Below are 15,411 nucleotides of genomic sequence, written 5' to 3' on the forward strand. Positions count from 1 at the left end.
GTCACCTTCGTTGTCGTCGTCGTCATCATCATCATTAGTTGACTTAGTTTCTTTCTCAAGTTTTTCTACTATTTTTTTTTAGCTGTTGTAAAGTTCATGATTTTTGTGAGAACTACCTAACAGACAGAGACAAATGTGCAACAAAGCGTTCAAACATCGACTTGGCCTTCCAGTACAACAACGCCACCAAAAAATGTAGTAAGTGCATTTTGTGATTGATGTTTCAGTTATGACAGATCAGATGGAAAAAAAGTTGAGGGTGCGTTTCTTTACTAAAATCCAAGATCAGATCAAAAATCCCGATCATTAGGATTTTTGGTTGAGAAAGTAAAGATGTATTCAAAAAGGGATTAGTTTTCAACAAGAGAGGATAAAGGGGACAGAGAAGGCATCCCCCATACACACCCTATTCCATAGGTAATTCGTCTCGAGTTATTTTTAGAATCGGGATAAAGTTACCTCGCGCGCTACGTGGATGTTTCGTGGAGGTTTCGTATGACTAAGCGCCATGCAAAACATGTCGGGCGAAAGGCAATGAAAGCGTAAAGAGATCGAGAGCATTCCTGAATATTGAAGCGAAATGAGTCGTCGCTCACTTGGGAAAAGGGAATCGCTGGACTCTTTGATAAAGTTTACTCGAAGTTGTCGTAACCTCAGCGCTTTAATAAAATGAGAAATTTCGCCGGTTTATTAAAAGCGGTCGTTGGTACAATAAACCAAGTAGCAAGGAATATTCATGTACATGTAATTCGTTTTACAAATTTGAATTTTATTGTAGTTTTTTTAAGCTGTTAAGCGCTGTTGATCAGTGAATGTAAATAGCGCTCTAGAAGTTATCAAATTATTATTATTATAGAACGACAAGTGTTATTTTTGTTGAATAATAAAAGACTAATAAAAGAATAAATATCAAACCAGAAATTACTCTCTTCAAACTGTAAATTATAAATGATCCTGAGAGAATATTCACTGAGTTAAGGATTTCCCTGCTGTACTGTTAGCTCTATACAAGAGAGTAAGGGCGATTCTTTTTTAATTTCCGTTTCGCTAACACAGCTTTAGCAGAAATCTCTCTTTAGTCGTTTTCGTAGACAAAACGAAAAGCAATATTGCTCTCCGCGTCTTCCGCCATTTTTTTCTGCCTCAATTGGTGAAGGACGCTTGGCTCTGAGCGTGGGTCATTCACGCGGAACACATTCTCGCTCTGTGATCGGCTGTTGTCTAATCCCCCTTGGGATCTGTGGTCTTAAAAATAACTCGAGACGAATTACCTATGGAATAGGGTGTGCATGGAGGATGCCTTCTCTGTCCCCTTTATCCTTTCTTGTTTTCAATTAATTCCATAGAAACGACCTACAATAACGACGGTATCCCGGAGAAAGAATAACACGGCTGCTGACTAAGGTTGCAAGTCTGCTGCTATTTCATTGTATTCTTGACGGTTAGCTTTAGGATACTCAGGGGCGAATCTAGGGGGAGGGTGCAGGGGGTGCGCACCCCCCCTCCCTGAGATGACCTGCGGTTTTCTAATACAACTGGTATTCTGCAAAAAAAAAACTATGTGGTTTATTGGTGTTGAAGTAGAGCAAGAGACAAGTGCACCCCCTCCAAAAATAAATCCTGGATCCGCCCCTGGATACTGCTTTAGATTGCCAAATGAAGACGATGTATTCTCGAAATAAGACATGTGTTGGAAAAATAAAGTCTTGCAAGACGCGAAGGCGAAGTTGAGTAGAAGTTTTTTCCTTGTAACTAGAACAATGCAGGTCCTGTTTGTATTGCGATTTTACCACCCCGATAAAACGGATAAAATCGATCGTTTAATCCATTATTCCAGTTCAAAAATGGCCGTAATGATAAGCAGTCTTGTCAAAAAGCTGATGTATGTATTAAAATTGTTTCGAGTTACCGCTGGCAATATTCACTCTTTTCAGATCCGTAGTAAAGAAACGTTTCGGATCATATATCCAAAGTATCCGGTACTGGATATGATCCATAAAATCCACCTCCGTTGTGGATCATTTGGATCAATAATTCTTTTTTTGATTTAGTAAAGAAACGAAATATCCGTAATTGGATTAAAAATTCGGATTAGGATTTTAGTAACGAAACGCACCCTGAATTGTTATATAGCTGAATTTTTTTTCCCAACAGCGCGCGCTTATACATATACACGCGTAATCGGAATCCGATTTCAATCATGATTAATTTATTTAAAGTGAAGGGTGGTTGGCGGATCGGATCTCTCTCTGTACTATAGAAAGGCGAAAATAAAAAAAAACAAAATGAAAGAAGATAGGTTTACAGGCACGTATGCGAAACACACGTCACATGTGGATCTTATAAGAAAGTGAAGGGGGCGCTCCCTTAATTGGCCTAAACGGGTAATTGCCGCTGAGCGACGAAACGATTTTTGGTTCTTAGGGTCTTGAGTCTCAACGAGAGTATAAAATTTCGCCATTCAGTGTCTTGAACAGGAAAGACTTTAAGTGAGTGTAAAGGTTAGAGATGAGCGGTCTACGTTTGTGGAATCCACATTTTTTAAATTTTTTTTTCAAATAATGTAATTCTATGATGTCACTTTGAAACTGGTGTCAGTTCGAAAGGACCCAGGTTCATAAAATAGGGCGTCTTGTGTTAAAGGGGTTAAGTTACGAGGATATTTCTGTTTTAGGTTAATTCTGTGCTTAATTCATTACTCAGTGCCTTTACCAATACACAAAATGCTCATGTAGTGTTATGAAGAAGATATTAAACAAATTTCATCAGGGAACACTAACCACAATAATATTTTGGTGATTTGTACAGGCATTGCAGTAAAATTTGAAAAAGTCGGCCCCATGTTTTCAAGTTTTAATCCATGCCAATCCTTACCATCCGTAACAACAAACGACAGGAAACAGTTTCAGTACCCAAATGTAGTCTTACAGAACAAACCAGGACCTTTTTTAGGGGAATTAAATTGATGCGAAGACATGTTTTAGCTTTGAAAAAAGATAGTGACTAGCGTGACAAAGTCTCTTTAAACAGGGCAGGGCTGTCTTGATTTGAAGGGCTCGACGTCGCATTTCGACCCAAACTTCTCTTAAACGTATCAGCCCCCCACCCCCCTGGGCTCATAGGTGATCTTGATGCTCTTTACAAAATTCTATGTAAGTCAGTAGTTACTATAGGTAGTCTCACACGCAGGCGTTTCATGAGAAGTCGTATTTCCTCCCCTCTCATGCACATTCTGGGTTTGTTAAGAGAAAGGAAATAGGACTGCTTTGAAAACGTTTAGTGGGAGGGACTCGTAGTTAGAGCGTCTGCACTATTTGAATCCCACCAGAGACTCAAAAAGATGGCTTCTTTGTTTCGCACCCGGCGATCATAACATATTTCCCGACATTTTCTTAGAATTCAAGATTTTTAAGCTTACCATAAGAAACCAATTCCACAAAAAATATAATAGAGTAGAGAGAGATGCTGCTAAAGGTCTCTAGTCTAAAAGTGGTTACACTCTATACTGAGGGTAAATAGAATTATCATTCGTTGCAAATTTTTCTCCTTTTCACTGGACGAGAGCCCACCACGTGACTTGCAAAAAATGTCTACAAATAATGGTCTGCTCATGCGCAATGTCGTCCAATTTGTTTGACTGCAAATAATATTCTGCCCATGCGTAAATGACACCACGCTTTTCTCCTTCTTGCGATCGCTTGACAGATCGCTTGGCTTCCCGAACATATTCCTTTAAATAAAACTCGGTGATCGAATAATAAAACAGTTATTGTACTCGGTTATCGCAAAATATCGTGATTTGTCAGTGTCTCACGATGTTTTGCTCAACCCTCGTTCAATAATTGTTAATTACCTATAACTAACCCGAGCCTACTTATACTTGCTATTATAGCTCCAGTGAGTGGATATGGTACAGATGACATAGAAAAGGCGAAGTGTGGATATGCCACATGTCTCTGCGATATGGAGATGATTCGATGTTTTAAACACTATAAGAAAGACCTCGACTTGGATAAGTACCACGGATGGGAAGGACTTCAAAAGAAATCATGTGCTTTCAAAGGTAACATTTTCTTTATGATAAAGGGCTTTTTATATTGATTCATTCAAAATACTTTGCCGTTTCTATTTGGCTTAAAACCCCGGGATAACTCTTCAAACCAAGTTGGCGCTATCCAAAATTGTGGAAGACGGGAGCAAAAGGGCAATATACAATTATTACGATGGTATATTGCCCTAATATACAATCGCGTGAATCTCTTTTCCAGACAGCAGTGTGGCGGCGGCCTAGCATTTTTGGTGTTTAGGTAAAAAATAAGAGAGAGATAACAGCTATCCCATCATGACATTGGAGGGATAACTGACTAAAATGAACGGAATAAAATTAATGCAAAAACACGCAAACGTTATTGCTCGATTGATGTCATGGTTGTGTGCCGACTGAAAACTTTCAGTAGCCTTAAACTTTCACGTGATCCTATTCAGACAGGGCTCATAATTTCCAGTATCCAGGCATTACTGGATTAAAACAATGACGTAATATGCTTTTACTATGATGTCATATATGTATTTTTAATTTTTCTTAATGCTACTGTAAGACAGGAGCCTGGCACCTGTGTAAGAGCACTGAGACTTTGCATAATAATCTAAATATATTATTATTATTATTATTATTATTATTATTATTATTATTTTATTAACTAATTAATTAATTAATCTACATCAACTTTGCCCTCAAAGGCAATAACACTTAAACATAAACAAACCCTTTTTTAAGGAAACAAGCAAATTTTTAAAACATGGTTGTCAAAACTCAGTTGCAATGGTAATGACAATGTTTACGTGCACGTTGCGGTGAAATTTTTAGGAGAAGTCACTAAATTTGGTGGTGATAGCTTAATCGATTTTAAAGTTATTTAACTTTTTCGTGAGTTGGGGGGAGGGGGGGGGGGGGGAGGTCGAAAGCCCCCTTCCTGTGTGAATAGTGTTAAGGCGTTTTTATGTTTTTGTTTACAGCACGCGGAGACATATGCTTTAAAGATTCTTGCTACACATTTGCGCCAAGGGGAAATACATGGCCAGAGAACAGAAAAACCTGTCAAGACAAAGGGGGCGACTTGGTCGCTATGGAAGAAGAAGAAGAGTGGCAGTTCGTTAATACAGAAATTCAGAAACGCACCATTCCGAAACCCATGGAATATCACATTGGTTTGTTAAAAGAGGAAGGAGTTTGGAAGTGGGTCAATGGACGACCACTGACAATTAACAAGTCGCAAAAAATAGAGCCAGATTATCGGCAGTCGTCTGGTGATGGAGATGTGGCGGTAATGTCGAAGGATTACCCTGAATTCACGCAAGGATTGTTTAGTGACCTCGCAAAAGATAGAAAGAGACCATTTATATGTGAAATACCAAAAGGTAAGAGGAGTGAGCCAAATTTATGAGTAGTATTAAGACGTTTCTTGAGAAGTTGACCTTCTGTATCTTAATCTAATGCAATATTGACAGAAAAAACTTTGTTTTTGGCTATAGGCTCCGTCCACACGTACGTGTATTCGGATGTTTTCGGAAACAAAGATCTTTTCTTTCTTTTAGCCTTCAAACCACACATAAACTGCTTTCAGGCTGGCACCAAAAACGCAAGTTTACAAAAACGTTCCCAGAGTGAAAATGTTTGAAAACGCTACCCTCTCGTTTACGTGTGGACAGACAAATGCAGAGGCTTTCCAACCTCGTTCTTAGGGTCTTCTCGTTTTCAATATGGCGGCTACGAGAAGACCCAGATACATGTCATACATCATATACTTACTACTAGAATTAATATCTGGAAGGGATGCTATCATACTTTGTTCCACTGTTTCAGCACGCTACGTGTCGACGCGTACTTTTTTGAAAACGGAGAAATTATTTCCAGAAATATCCGTTCACATGTAGAAATGTCAATGTTAGACTTACTAATAATTTAAAGTGACAGGCCGGACAATCGAGATCTAAAAAGCCTTAATTAAATTATAAGAGATCGCGTGTTTCCTATTTTACTGTATAATGATTATTTATAATTATGCTGATAATCACAGGAGATTATTGCACAATCAAGGCGGATGTGGCGGTGTTGGTTCAAGACAGTTCGCTTATTTCCGATACGACCATTCAAAACATACAATCCACGGTAAAAAGTTTATTTTCCACCCTGGAAGCTAAGGATCCAAGTGCGATTTACAACTTTGCATTTGCAATGTACGCTGTGCGGCGGAAAATGAGTCCCTTTGGTAGCAAGAAAGACACAGTCATGTCCATGGATAAAGAAATCAAAAGAGGCAAATATGGTCGAGATCTTGGTGACAAAAACTTGTTGAAACGTACCCTCAATAGAATGATCACCAATAGGTTTATGAGACGCCCAAAAAATACAAAAAAGGTAAGTGTCAATTACGGATATTTTTGGCAAATTTTTTTCGGGGAGTGTGACTTGGCCAATTTGATTTATCTTAAAATTAATTAATGAAACTAGAAATACTTATCTCGCAACCCCTGGGAAACTCGCTATTGCACACAAGTTAAGCCCTGACGATGATCTCGCTTAGAAACTGGTTGGGTGACAATCCGCGAATTACCCTGTTATGAGGACTCCTTCTTATTTCTCTCTTGTAATCTTAGTTCGTTTTTTGTTTCAATATCATTAATTCTTAAATTCGTATTTGAAAATTTATGAATAAAATGAATAATATCTAACGATTTAGAAGACCACATCCGTGGTCGAAGTGGAATTTGGAAATGTTGCTTTTTTAGGAGGGGGGAAATCGAAGTACCCGGAGAAACCTCAAGGGAGAGAACCAATAGTAAACTCAACCCTAAGCTGAGATCAGGCCTAATTTGAGTGGTTCTCATACATTCTCTCTAACAGCGGAATGTTATTTACAAAGCAAAACGAAAATTGAGCCTGATCTCAGGTTAACTCAACCCACATATGGCGTCAATAACAGGATTTGAACCCGGGCCACATGCACTGGTGCCACCCTGCGCCACCTGGCTCCCCCTGTAAGTAGTAGTTCAAAAGTTAACACCATTGCAAGGTTATAAATTGCAATGAAACCTACAGAAGGAAGCAATCAAAAGGCCTCGGAAAATGACTTATTGACCATGAATCAGTTAACAATATTTCTAACTAATAGCAATTGAAAACATAGCGAGAAAAGAAGGTCGAAAATTGCACAATTACTGATGTTGAATGTAACTTCAGCATAGACGACTGAACTGAATCGAAATTTGGCACACATAACTTATTCATTTTAAAGTATAAACAGAGGGTTTTACGCATGACGTCATCACGGCAGTATTGGAGTTCCAAAACAATAAAACGGCGACCATGTTGAAGTTCCGAAACAATCCTGTGGGAGTTACAATCTTTTTTTATGTAAACGCTTTCTTTGTTCCAATAAATTTGCAAAGATGCTGGCCACGTGAGTGAAAACGCTCTATACTGTGTTGTTAGGTCACGTGACATGTCCCAGAACAATTTCTTCCGACAATCTTAAATGATTGACAAATCAACGTTTTTAAGAATATGCATCAAGTTATAACATTTTTCTCATTCATAGGGAATATTTCTAACAGTTTACGTTTGGAATGACTGTTTATGAAGGCAAACATAATTTTAAAAGCCCAAACTTACAAACTTGAATTATTCAAAACTTAAATTCAGTTAAACTTCAAGTCCAGTATGCAGAAAACAAGGAAAGCTTATCCTCTGACAGGAACACCTTATCTAATTAAACAAATTCGGCACAAATTCGCCAATTTCCTTCATTATAAATTTTCGGCTACGTGAAATGACACGTGACCAGAACTTAATATCCAACTATCTCACGAGGGGGGGGGGGGGGGGGGGGGGGTGAATAGTGGTGGGCGGATATATACCGAGACACAAGGCGTCGAGGTATACATCTAGCGCTGTTCACCGACCCTGAGAGAGAGAGAAAAATGAAAAAGGTAACTTTTTGTAATTTTAAAACGTCACTAAGTAGGAACTTTATTTACAGTTGACAAACATTTCGGCGATTTTGTCAAGTGCATTTTTACGATTTTATTGCAAATTCAGCATGAAACAGTGATCTACTACCTACCAGTAAACACCGACAAGCCAAAGCTAGTCGCTTTTTTGGTATTTGTTTGTACGACTGCTTCATTTATCGCTTAAATTTCGTGTTCCGAAAATGTCTCAAAGCGAGACGCCATCTTGGCTCCTGTCGCAAAACAGTGAATAGTTAACAATTATTCTTTGAAATCGAGGTGAATAGTGGCAAAATAAGCTTAATATTCCCAAAGCCACTATTCACCGAGATTGAAAAGAATAATTGTTTTAGTATATAAAAAGGAAGTGATCTCAACAAAATCAGAGAGAAAACCATTAAAAAGCACGATTTGATTAACAGATCAAATCACGCGTAATTTTAAAAATAGATCTTTGCAGAATTTTCAAACATGGCAATTCACAAGTTTATCATTTCGCAAATAACAGCGTAATGGCTTAAATGGAACCGCTAAAAGTTTGAACTGTTTCCTTACCTGAGAAGAAAAGTAGAGCTTTGTTGTTTTCTGTTGACTCGCCAAGTTTATAGCCAAAAGGGTTTGTTGTGTCGTTCTTCGCATGATTAGTGCTGACAAAAATGGTAGCTCGGTTGCTCGAGGTAAGACGTTGTCTTCCTGTATCATTCTTTTTCCTGTTTACTTGAAACGTAGAATTTCTGCTAACATTTCCTTTTAAATTTGTTTGTCATAAATAAACTTCGATTTTTGAGCCAAAATTTTCTTGTTAGAAAACGCTGAGTTTTTCACGAAACGGCTTCTTCTACGCGAACACACAGGAGTTGTAAACAATCCATCGAGCACAAAACTCAGCAACAGTAAATTGAAAAACGCCGTATTGAATCCTTCCAAGTCTTTTCTTGTCTTAAAAAAAAGTCAGCCCTAGGATTTTGTCGACTTTTAAAAGATCGTTCTCTAAAAAAATGGGAAAAACACCGAGCTCACACATTATCCACTCGCTAGGAGGTGAATATTGCTGAATAGTCCGAGATAGCGAACCAATCAGATTGCTTAAATCACTAAGATCACTGAGTGTGTATATACTAACCAAGGATATTCCGAGTTACGGGAGCCAATCAAAACGTGCGAAAAGTGCTATTTTCTAATTTGGTAAATACTAACGAGAGATATTGCCAATCATAGGTATTTTCCGCACAAACCTTTGACCCAGACCTTAAACTCGTTGAGTTATTTTAGGTTTGTAGACTAAGGCTAGCTATGTCCCGAATAACCTTCTTATGTTCACCTGCCGGCCTCATTTGCAAATCAGTTCTTTTTCTTTTTTCTCTTTCCCTTTCACATTCATAAATTCTTTAGATTCTAGTTCTATTCTCAGACGGGAATTTAGAGAATAAAGATGGGAAGATTTTGGACACCTTCAAGCTTCGAAAAACAGAAAACCTTTTGAAAGTCACAAACAAGATCAACGTCATTGGTGCTCTTATTCCCAACATTGACAATACACAACGAATACAGGAGCTAAAAAGTATCGCCTCTGAACCAGATGACGCCATTTATGCTGATTTTTGCGATCCGAACCGTGAAAAAATCGCAGATCGTCTTGCGGCTCGAATTAGACGATATTTGGGCTGCAAAGGTATTTAATTCAGTTAGAATTTTAATACTACTGAATGATGTAACTCGCACGAGTAAAATCTTAATCTGCTTACCCTTTTTTTTTATTTGTTGCGGCGACGCCAGAACTTTAACTCGCATATTTCTGTAAAACAAATCTGTTTTAAGGAAGCACGTTAAGGCACGTTCGATTGACCGTATCCTGGAAAAGGAAGACATTCTAGATTTTTTCGGAATAGTCTTAATTATCAATAAAATGATTTTATTATTACTGTTATTATTATCTTTATTTTTAGAATGTTTCCGGGTAGTTTGTTTATTTGGTATAACAAAGTCTCGGTTTTTGTTTCACAAGTATAGCATCAACCAAGCACATTGTAGAAGGGGAATCTATTTTTCTTTTTGTTCTTCATTTTGTTTTTTGTTTTTTTTTTGAGGAAGAACTAGAGGAAAAATCAAGGGAGGAAATGGTCCGATAAGTCTGTTCCTCATTTCCCTCTTTTAAATTTATTGTCACCGAGGACCTCCGCCATAATGTTCGTATTAGCTGCGACGCAAGAAAAACGACATCATTATTTCATTTGTCATCTTTGAAATAGTAAGTTCATTTTATTCCAGAATTGGAATAGCAGGTCAATCGAACGAATATTGCGGTGTTCTTCTATGTCTTCCATATTCTGGTATGTTCCAGAATATGGTCAATCGAACGCACCCTAATTTTACTAAAAGAAAAAAAGAGGGAGAGAGCCGTGGGTGTTCTGTGTATAACGTCATTGAAATGGCCGCCATCTCGGTCGCCATTCTGGGTTTTACTCAGATAAAGGTGACTCGGGCGCAAGCATTTAGAACTCATAAAAAAATGGCAGTGCAAAATTGAAAAAAAAGTTGGTTTATTAATTTAACCTAGAGTTCAATAATCTTTCATTTGATCTGAGTTTTAGGTATCTGCAGTTTAACTGGAACTCCCTAAATTACTTGGATCTCATGACACACCCCTGAAAGTATCTGGTAACTCGATCGTTGTCCCTATCTTCGTTCATCGCGCACTAATTACTATGTTCTTTATAACTTTCAACAGTAACGTACAAAGTCGAAGTTTACACTCCAAATGAATACGTAAACAGAGAATACACGCTGACTGTTAGGATTAAAGGAAAAGGGGGAAAAAAGACCGAAGATCAAGAGCTGGTGCCAACAGAAGGCAAACAGGGGTATGGTAGTCCTATCTGTTTGTTAACAAGATACGAATTCGCCTCGGCCCATGTAAGATAACCCAAGACAGTCTTGCATTCTGGATTCCACGCTGTGGATTCCGGATTACAGGAACTTGATCACCATCTTTGCCAGTGGAACTTGTATTCCGGATTCTAATTATTAGCTAAGTGTGATTCCGGATTCCTGAGGTGTATTCTGGATTCCAAAGCCCTGGGCCCAGTTGTTCGAAGGCCGATTAGTGCGTAACCCAGGTTATTTTCTTTTTCAAAAGCATTTTTCAGATAGTTTTCTTTGTTTTGTTTTTTTTTTTGCTGAGCATCCAATCATCAACTCGTTGACAAAAAGAATAAAACCGAATTTACTTTTTTTACGCTTTTATATCTGCATTCAAATTTTACGCTTACCCTGGGTTATCTTAACCCAGCTTTGAACAACCCGGCCCAGGATTCCAGATTCCACGAGCAAAAACTCCAATTCCCGAATTCAGGAATCATAGTCCCTTACATAGGTCTGTTAACTTAGGAAACTTTATCAAAGCGTTGAAACAGTAGGTGGCATTGCTTGTAGCAGAGCGTTTTCACTCATATGGCCAGCATTTATGCAAATCTCTTGGAACGAAAGAAAGCGTTGACATAAGAAAAGAGTTCAACTCCCTTTGCCGGGATCGGTTTAGAACACCAACGTGGGCGCCGTTTCATTGTTTTGGACGCCGCGACGCCATGTGAAAGCGCTCTAAATGAAAGACTTCCCCAAGCGGTCTTTACTATCATGGGTTTCTTCTCTCGGAAGAGGATTACTATTTAGTTGCGGAAAGGCTAATGTATTTGAAATTCTCACTGTTTTAGATCAATTTGAGTTCTCCTGATCATGTCTTTAACGGTTGTCGATTGGTTTGTCCTCAGGAACTTGCTCGTGATAAAAGCAGAGTTCTCCGATATTGATGTGGGCGCCATGAAGACGGTTGAAATAAAACCAAACAGAAAAATCGAAAGAGATCGTGGGTGGACCCTTAAACAGGTACTATATGATATCAGATCCCGACTATCAGATTGTTTGTGATAAAAGTACAATGTAGTTTAATATGAGATGGGTAGCAGCCGCTGTAGAAAAAGATGGTTCTTTAGATCTCTTTTTTTTTTTCAAAAGTCAAAAGTCTCGCAACGAGGATGTCACCACGCAAGAAAAGAAAAAAAAAAAAGGAAAAAAGTCCCACAATAGCTTACAATAGGTGAAACTGATAAAAAGAATATTTGCACCACCATTGATTATTGTTCTTCACTAGCTAAAATACTCAATATTAATATTCATTACTGACTAAAATACTCAAATACGACTATATTTAATCGATCAGCCGACGTAATGTTATCAATTTCGCTTGGCAACGCCCTCCAGTTCTTAACAGTTCTACAAAACTAACTAGCTTTAGATGTCTAAGTTTCTGGTAGTAGTTCAATAAACTTGTTCTGGCTAAATAGAGTTCCTTAAATGCCTTCTACGTTTTCTGAATTAGGGTCGTTCGGTTGAAAAAAATAACGTACTCATCAGCATCATTGCCGTGGAGAGTGAAAACAACAACACATGGAGACAAAATCAAACTGCGTACCGTTCTCTCTGTTAATAGGTGAAAACTAGAAGTTGGTGCTATGAAATACTATAACAATGCTCATACTTATGATTTTAATCAAAGGTATGAGCATTTTAATAATCAGAGTGAAAAAAGGGTTAACTACTTAATTAATTATTTTAGAAAATGCAATTTAAAAAAGTCAGGTCGGTCGGACGATGCTAAAACAGGAAAAAAGGAACGTTTAAGTGCCGAGTAAAAATAGCTGTCTTTGGTTGAATTGGTTATCAGATAAAAGTTACAAAGGAAGACCAAACAATTACTGCAGTGTTTGATGAAGAAATCCCTACCTGGCCGTTCAACTGGTTTTCTGGTAAGTTTTGCCAACAGTAAAAATTTAGAAGCAATCTAACAAACACAAATAGGTTTATTTGTCTTATGGCTTAGCTTTAAGGGGTGGCAAGAGCACTTACGTCGTAGACGGCCTGATTTGAATTAAGTTCGGTTACGCAAGGCCCTGGAAAACCGGCTGCAAATTTGTAAATTGTGAACAAATAAGAGAAGAATCCGGCGTTAACTAGACAGTGAAGAACGTTATATTTCTTCTACACCATATTTCAATTTTGTAACTTCTCTTTTTTTTGATAATTTTGATATTTTTTAGAGTTTCATTTTCAATTCACAGCTTTGTTGTAAATAATTGTCGAAGTCAGATATTATCATTAATATTATTGTTGTTATCATAATGACGATCATTATTGTATTTTTACACAGAGAGCCCAGATGTTTGAACTGTCCACTTATGGAATTTATCATCTCTGAAAGGAAACTGTCAATAAACGATTATTAAAGTTCACAAAAAATAGTGTGTTTGTTGTGCCTTTTCTGGGCGGTTTCTTGGTGTTGTGGAAACCATGGTTCGTACAACTTTAGAAGAACAAATTTCAAGGACTTTTCAAGGATTTTTCCAGGACAAATTACAGCTTTCAAAGACTATGATTTATTCAATAAATCGGAATTCTTGACTTTATTTCCTTTTTTAAAACCTTATCGGCTAAAACACGTCATGGAGTCATTTACGATTTGTACTTCATCAGCTAAGGTTGATCTCGTTATTTTATACTACTTTCAAAAACAACGCTTTGGAAAATGACTGGCTATGACTTGCAATTGCATCTGAAGTACAGAAAAAGCATTTAAAATAAAGAAACAGAGGTCAGATACTGTTCCTACGCAAAAATGTTTTTAGACAATGCAAGGTAGTGAATTTCAAGGATTTTTCAAGACCTAATAAAGAAATCAAGTACTTTTCAAAGACCTTAACCGAATTCAAGGACTTTTCAAGACAACTACTAAAATTTAAGACCTTTCAAGATTGTACAACCATGGGAAACTATTGTTGGTTCGATTCCCTTTCGCGTTGTGGTATGCATAGGTATTGTTTAGTGTCGTTTTAATCTAGTTTTGCCCGTATATATTACGTCAGTTGGTCATGGTTCGTACAATCTGGAAAAGGTCTTGAATTTTATTAGTCATCTTGAAAAGTCCTTGAATTCAGTTAAGGTCCTAGAAAAGTACTTGATTTCTTTATCAGGTATTAAAACGTCCTTGAATTTCTCTACTTTCTTATTTCTGCTTCTTTATTTCAAATGGTATTTCTGCACTTCAGATACAACTGCAAGAGTCATACCCTGTGACTGTTATCATTTTGCAAAGTGTTGTTACGATCAACTATGGCTGACAAAGGAAAAATCACAAATGACTCCACTGAGTGTTTTAGCCAGTAAGGGGTTCAAAAGGGATCAAAGAAACCGAGTTTCTGAAGAAATCTTAGACCTTGAAAACTGTAAGTTGTCCTTGAAAAGTCCTTAATATAAAAACTCCTTGAATTTTGTTTGTCTGAAATTGTACCAACCACGGTTGGTGTTCCCGTCTTCAAGACAAAGGAACTACCCCGGCTTTTCTGTCTTTAATCTTACATGTCTGTAACAACCGCGATCTAGCCACTCTTGAAATTTCAATGTTTGTTTAAATGAAAGAATTCGAGTGGAATCAATTCCAACCAATGCTCAATTAACAGCAAAAAGTTACAATAATAAACAGCTTGCTACGAGAAACTGAAAAAGAAAACATATATAGAACTATAAACTATTTCCCTCAAACCTCTTCAAAATATCATAAATTCGAGGCAAAAAACAATTGCGAACATAGATAGTTTCCAATTAGCATGCACCAAAACCGACATTTATAACATTAAGTAAGGACGATTTTCTTACTAGAGAAAAAATGGTCCCATTCAGGACTACAATGTTTCATTGAAGCTACAGGAATCCTAGCCTGAATTTCATCCGATTACTTCGAGTCGTTATTACTCCCTCAGTAACGTCTGAATCGACCGGCCGTTAATGCCGTCCAGACTATCGTTCAAACTATCAACTGCATGCAGTACAACTCTGAACCGATTGTACGCAATAAATTAAACACACACACGGAACACTTCAGTTCAAAAACACCTTGATTTTCTTTAATTGAAAAGAAGCTATTTAGTCCTTAACGAAGAAAAAAAACAAGGAGACAAGAAAGAAAAGCTAACAGAATCATTACACTTGACGATAAAAATAGCAAGAAGGTCGAATTATAACATTGATCTCAGCAAACTTCGCGTAAACAAAATCACCAACCGCCGAAACCACAAAGCGGCTCCAAATGAAAAACCTACCGACTCTCCGCAATGATTCTTCATTCGCAGTTCAATTTAGCATTTCAGTTTCGAAGACAAGGGCAATTTTGCTGTTTAAGATAAATATTAAGCTTATCGAAATGTTTGAACTAAACGACAGAATGCCAGGGATGCGATCCGCTGAACATCAAGCGACAATCCCGCTAAAATTTTTCATAATTATACATAATTATGCGAATGTTAGACAATCAACCAATCAAAATCACTACCCGGTTTTCGGGTAGTGAGTGAC

The 15,411-nt window shown here is 37.6% G+C and overlaps 1 protein-coding gene across 1 annotated transcript; it reads left to right on the top strand.

Moving 5' to 3' along the window:
* The first annotated feature begins 193 nt into the window (after positions 1 to 193).
* On the top strand, positions 194 to 15,312 carry LOC140922081 (uncharacterized). The gene is made up of 9 exons (XM_073372102.1): positions 194 to 198; positions 3,893 to 4,063; positions 5,017 to 5,418; positions 6,078 to 6,418; positions 9,403 to 9,682; positions 10,739 to 10,871; positions 11,778 to 11,892; positions 12,731 to 12,812; positions 13,214 to 15,312. The coding sequence occupies exons 2-9, from the start codon at positions 3,964 to 3,966 to the stop codon at positions 13,228 to 13,230; spliced, it is 1,470 nt and encodes a 489-aa protein (XP_073228203.1). The 5' UTR covers positions 194 to 198; positions 3,893 to 3,963; the 3' UTR covers positions 13,231 to 15,312.
* Positions 15,313 to 15,411: the final 99 nt, after the last annotated feature.

This window comes from Porites lutea, chromosome 12, assembly GCF_958299795.1.
Source record: "Porites lutea chromosome 12, jaPorLute2.1, whole genome shotgun sequence".
NCBI classification, from domain to species: domain Eukaryota; kingdom Metazoa; phylum Cnidaria; class Anthozoa; order Scleractinia; family Poritidae; genus Porites; species Porites lutea.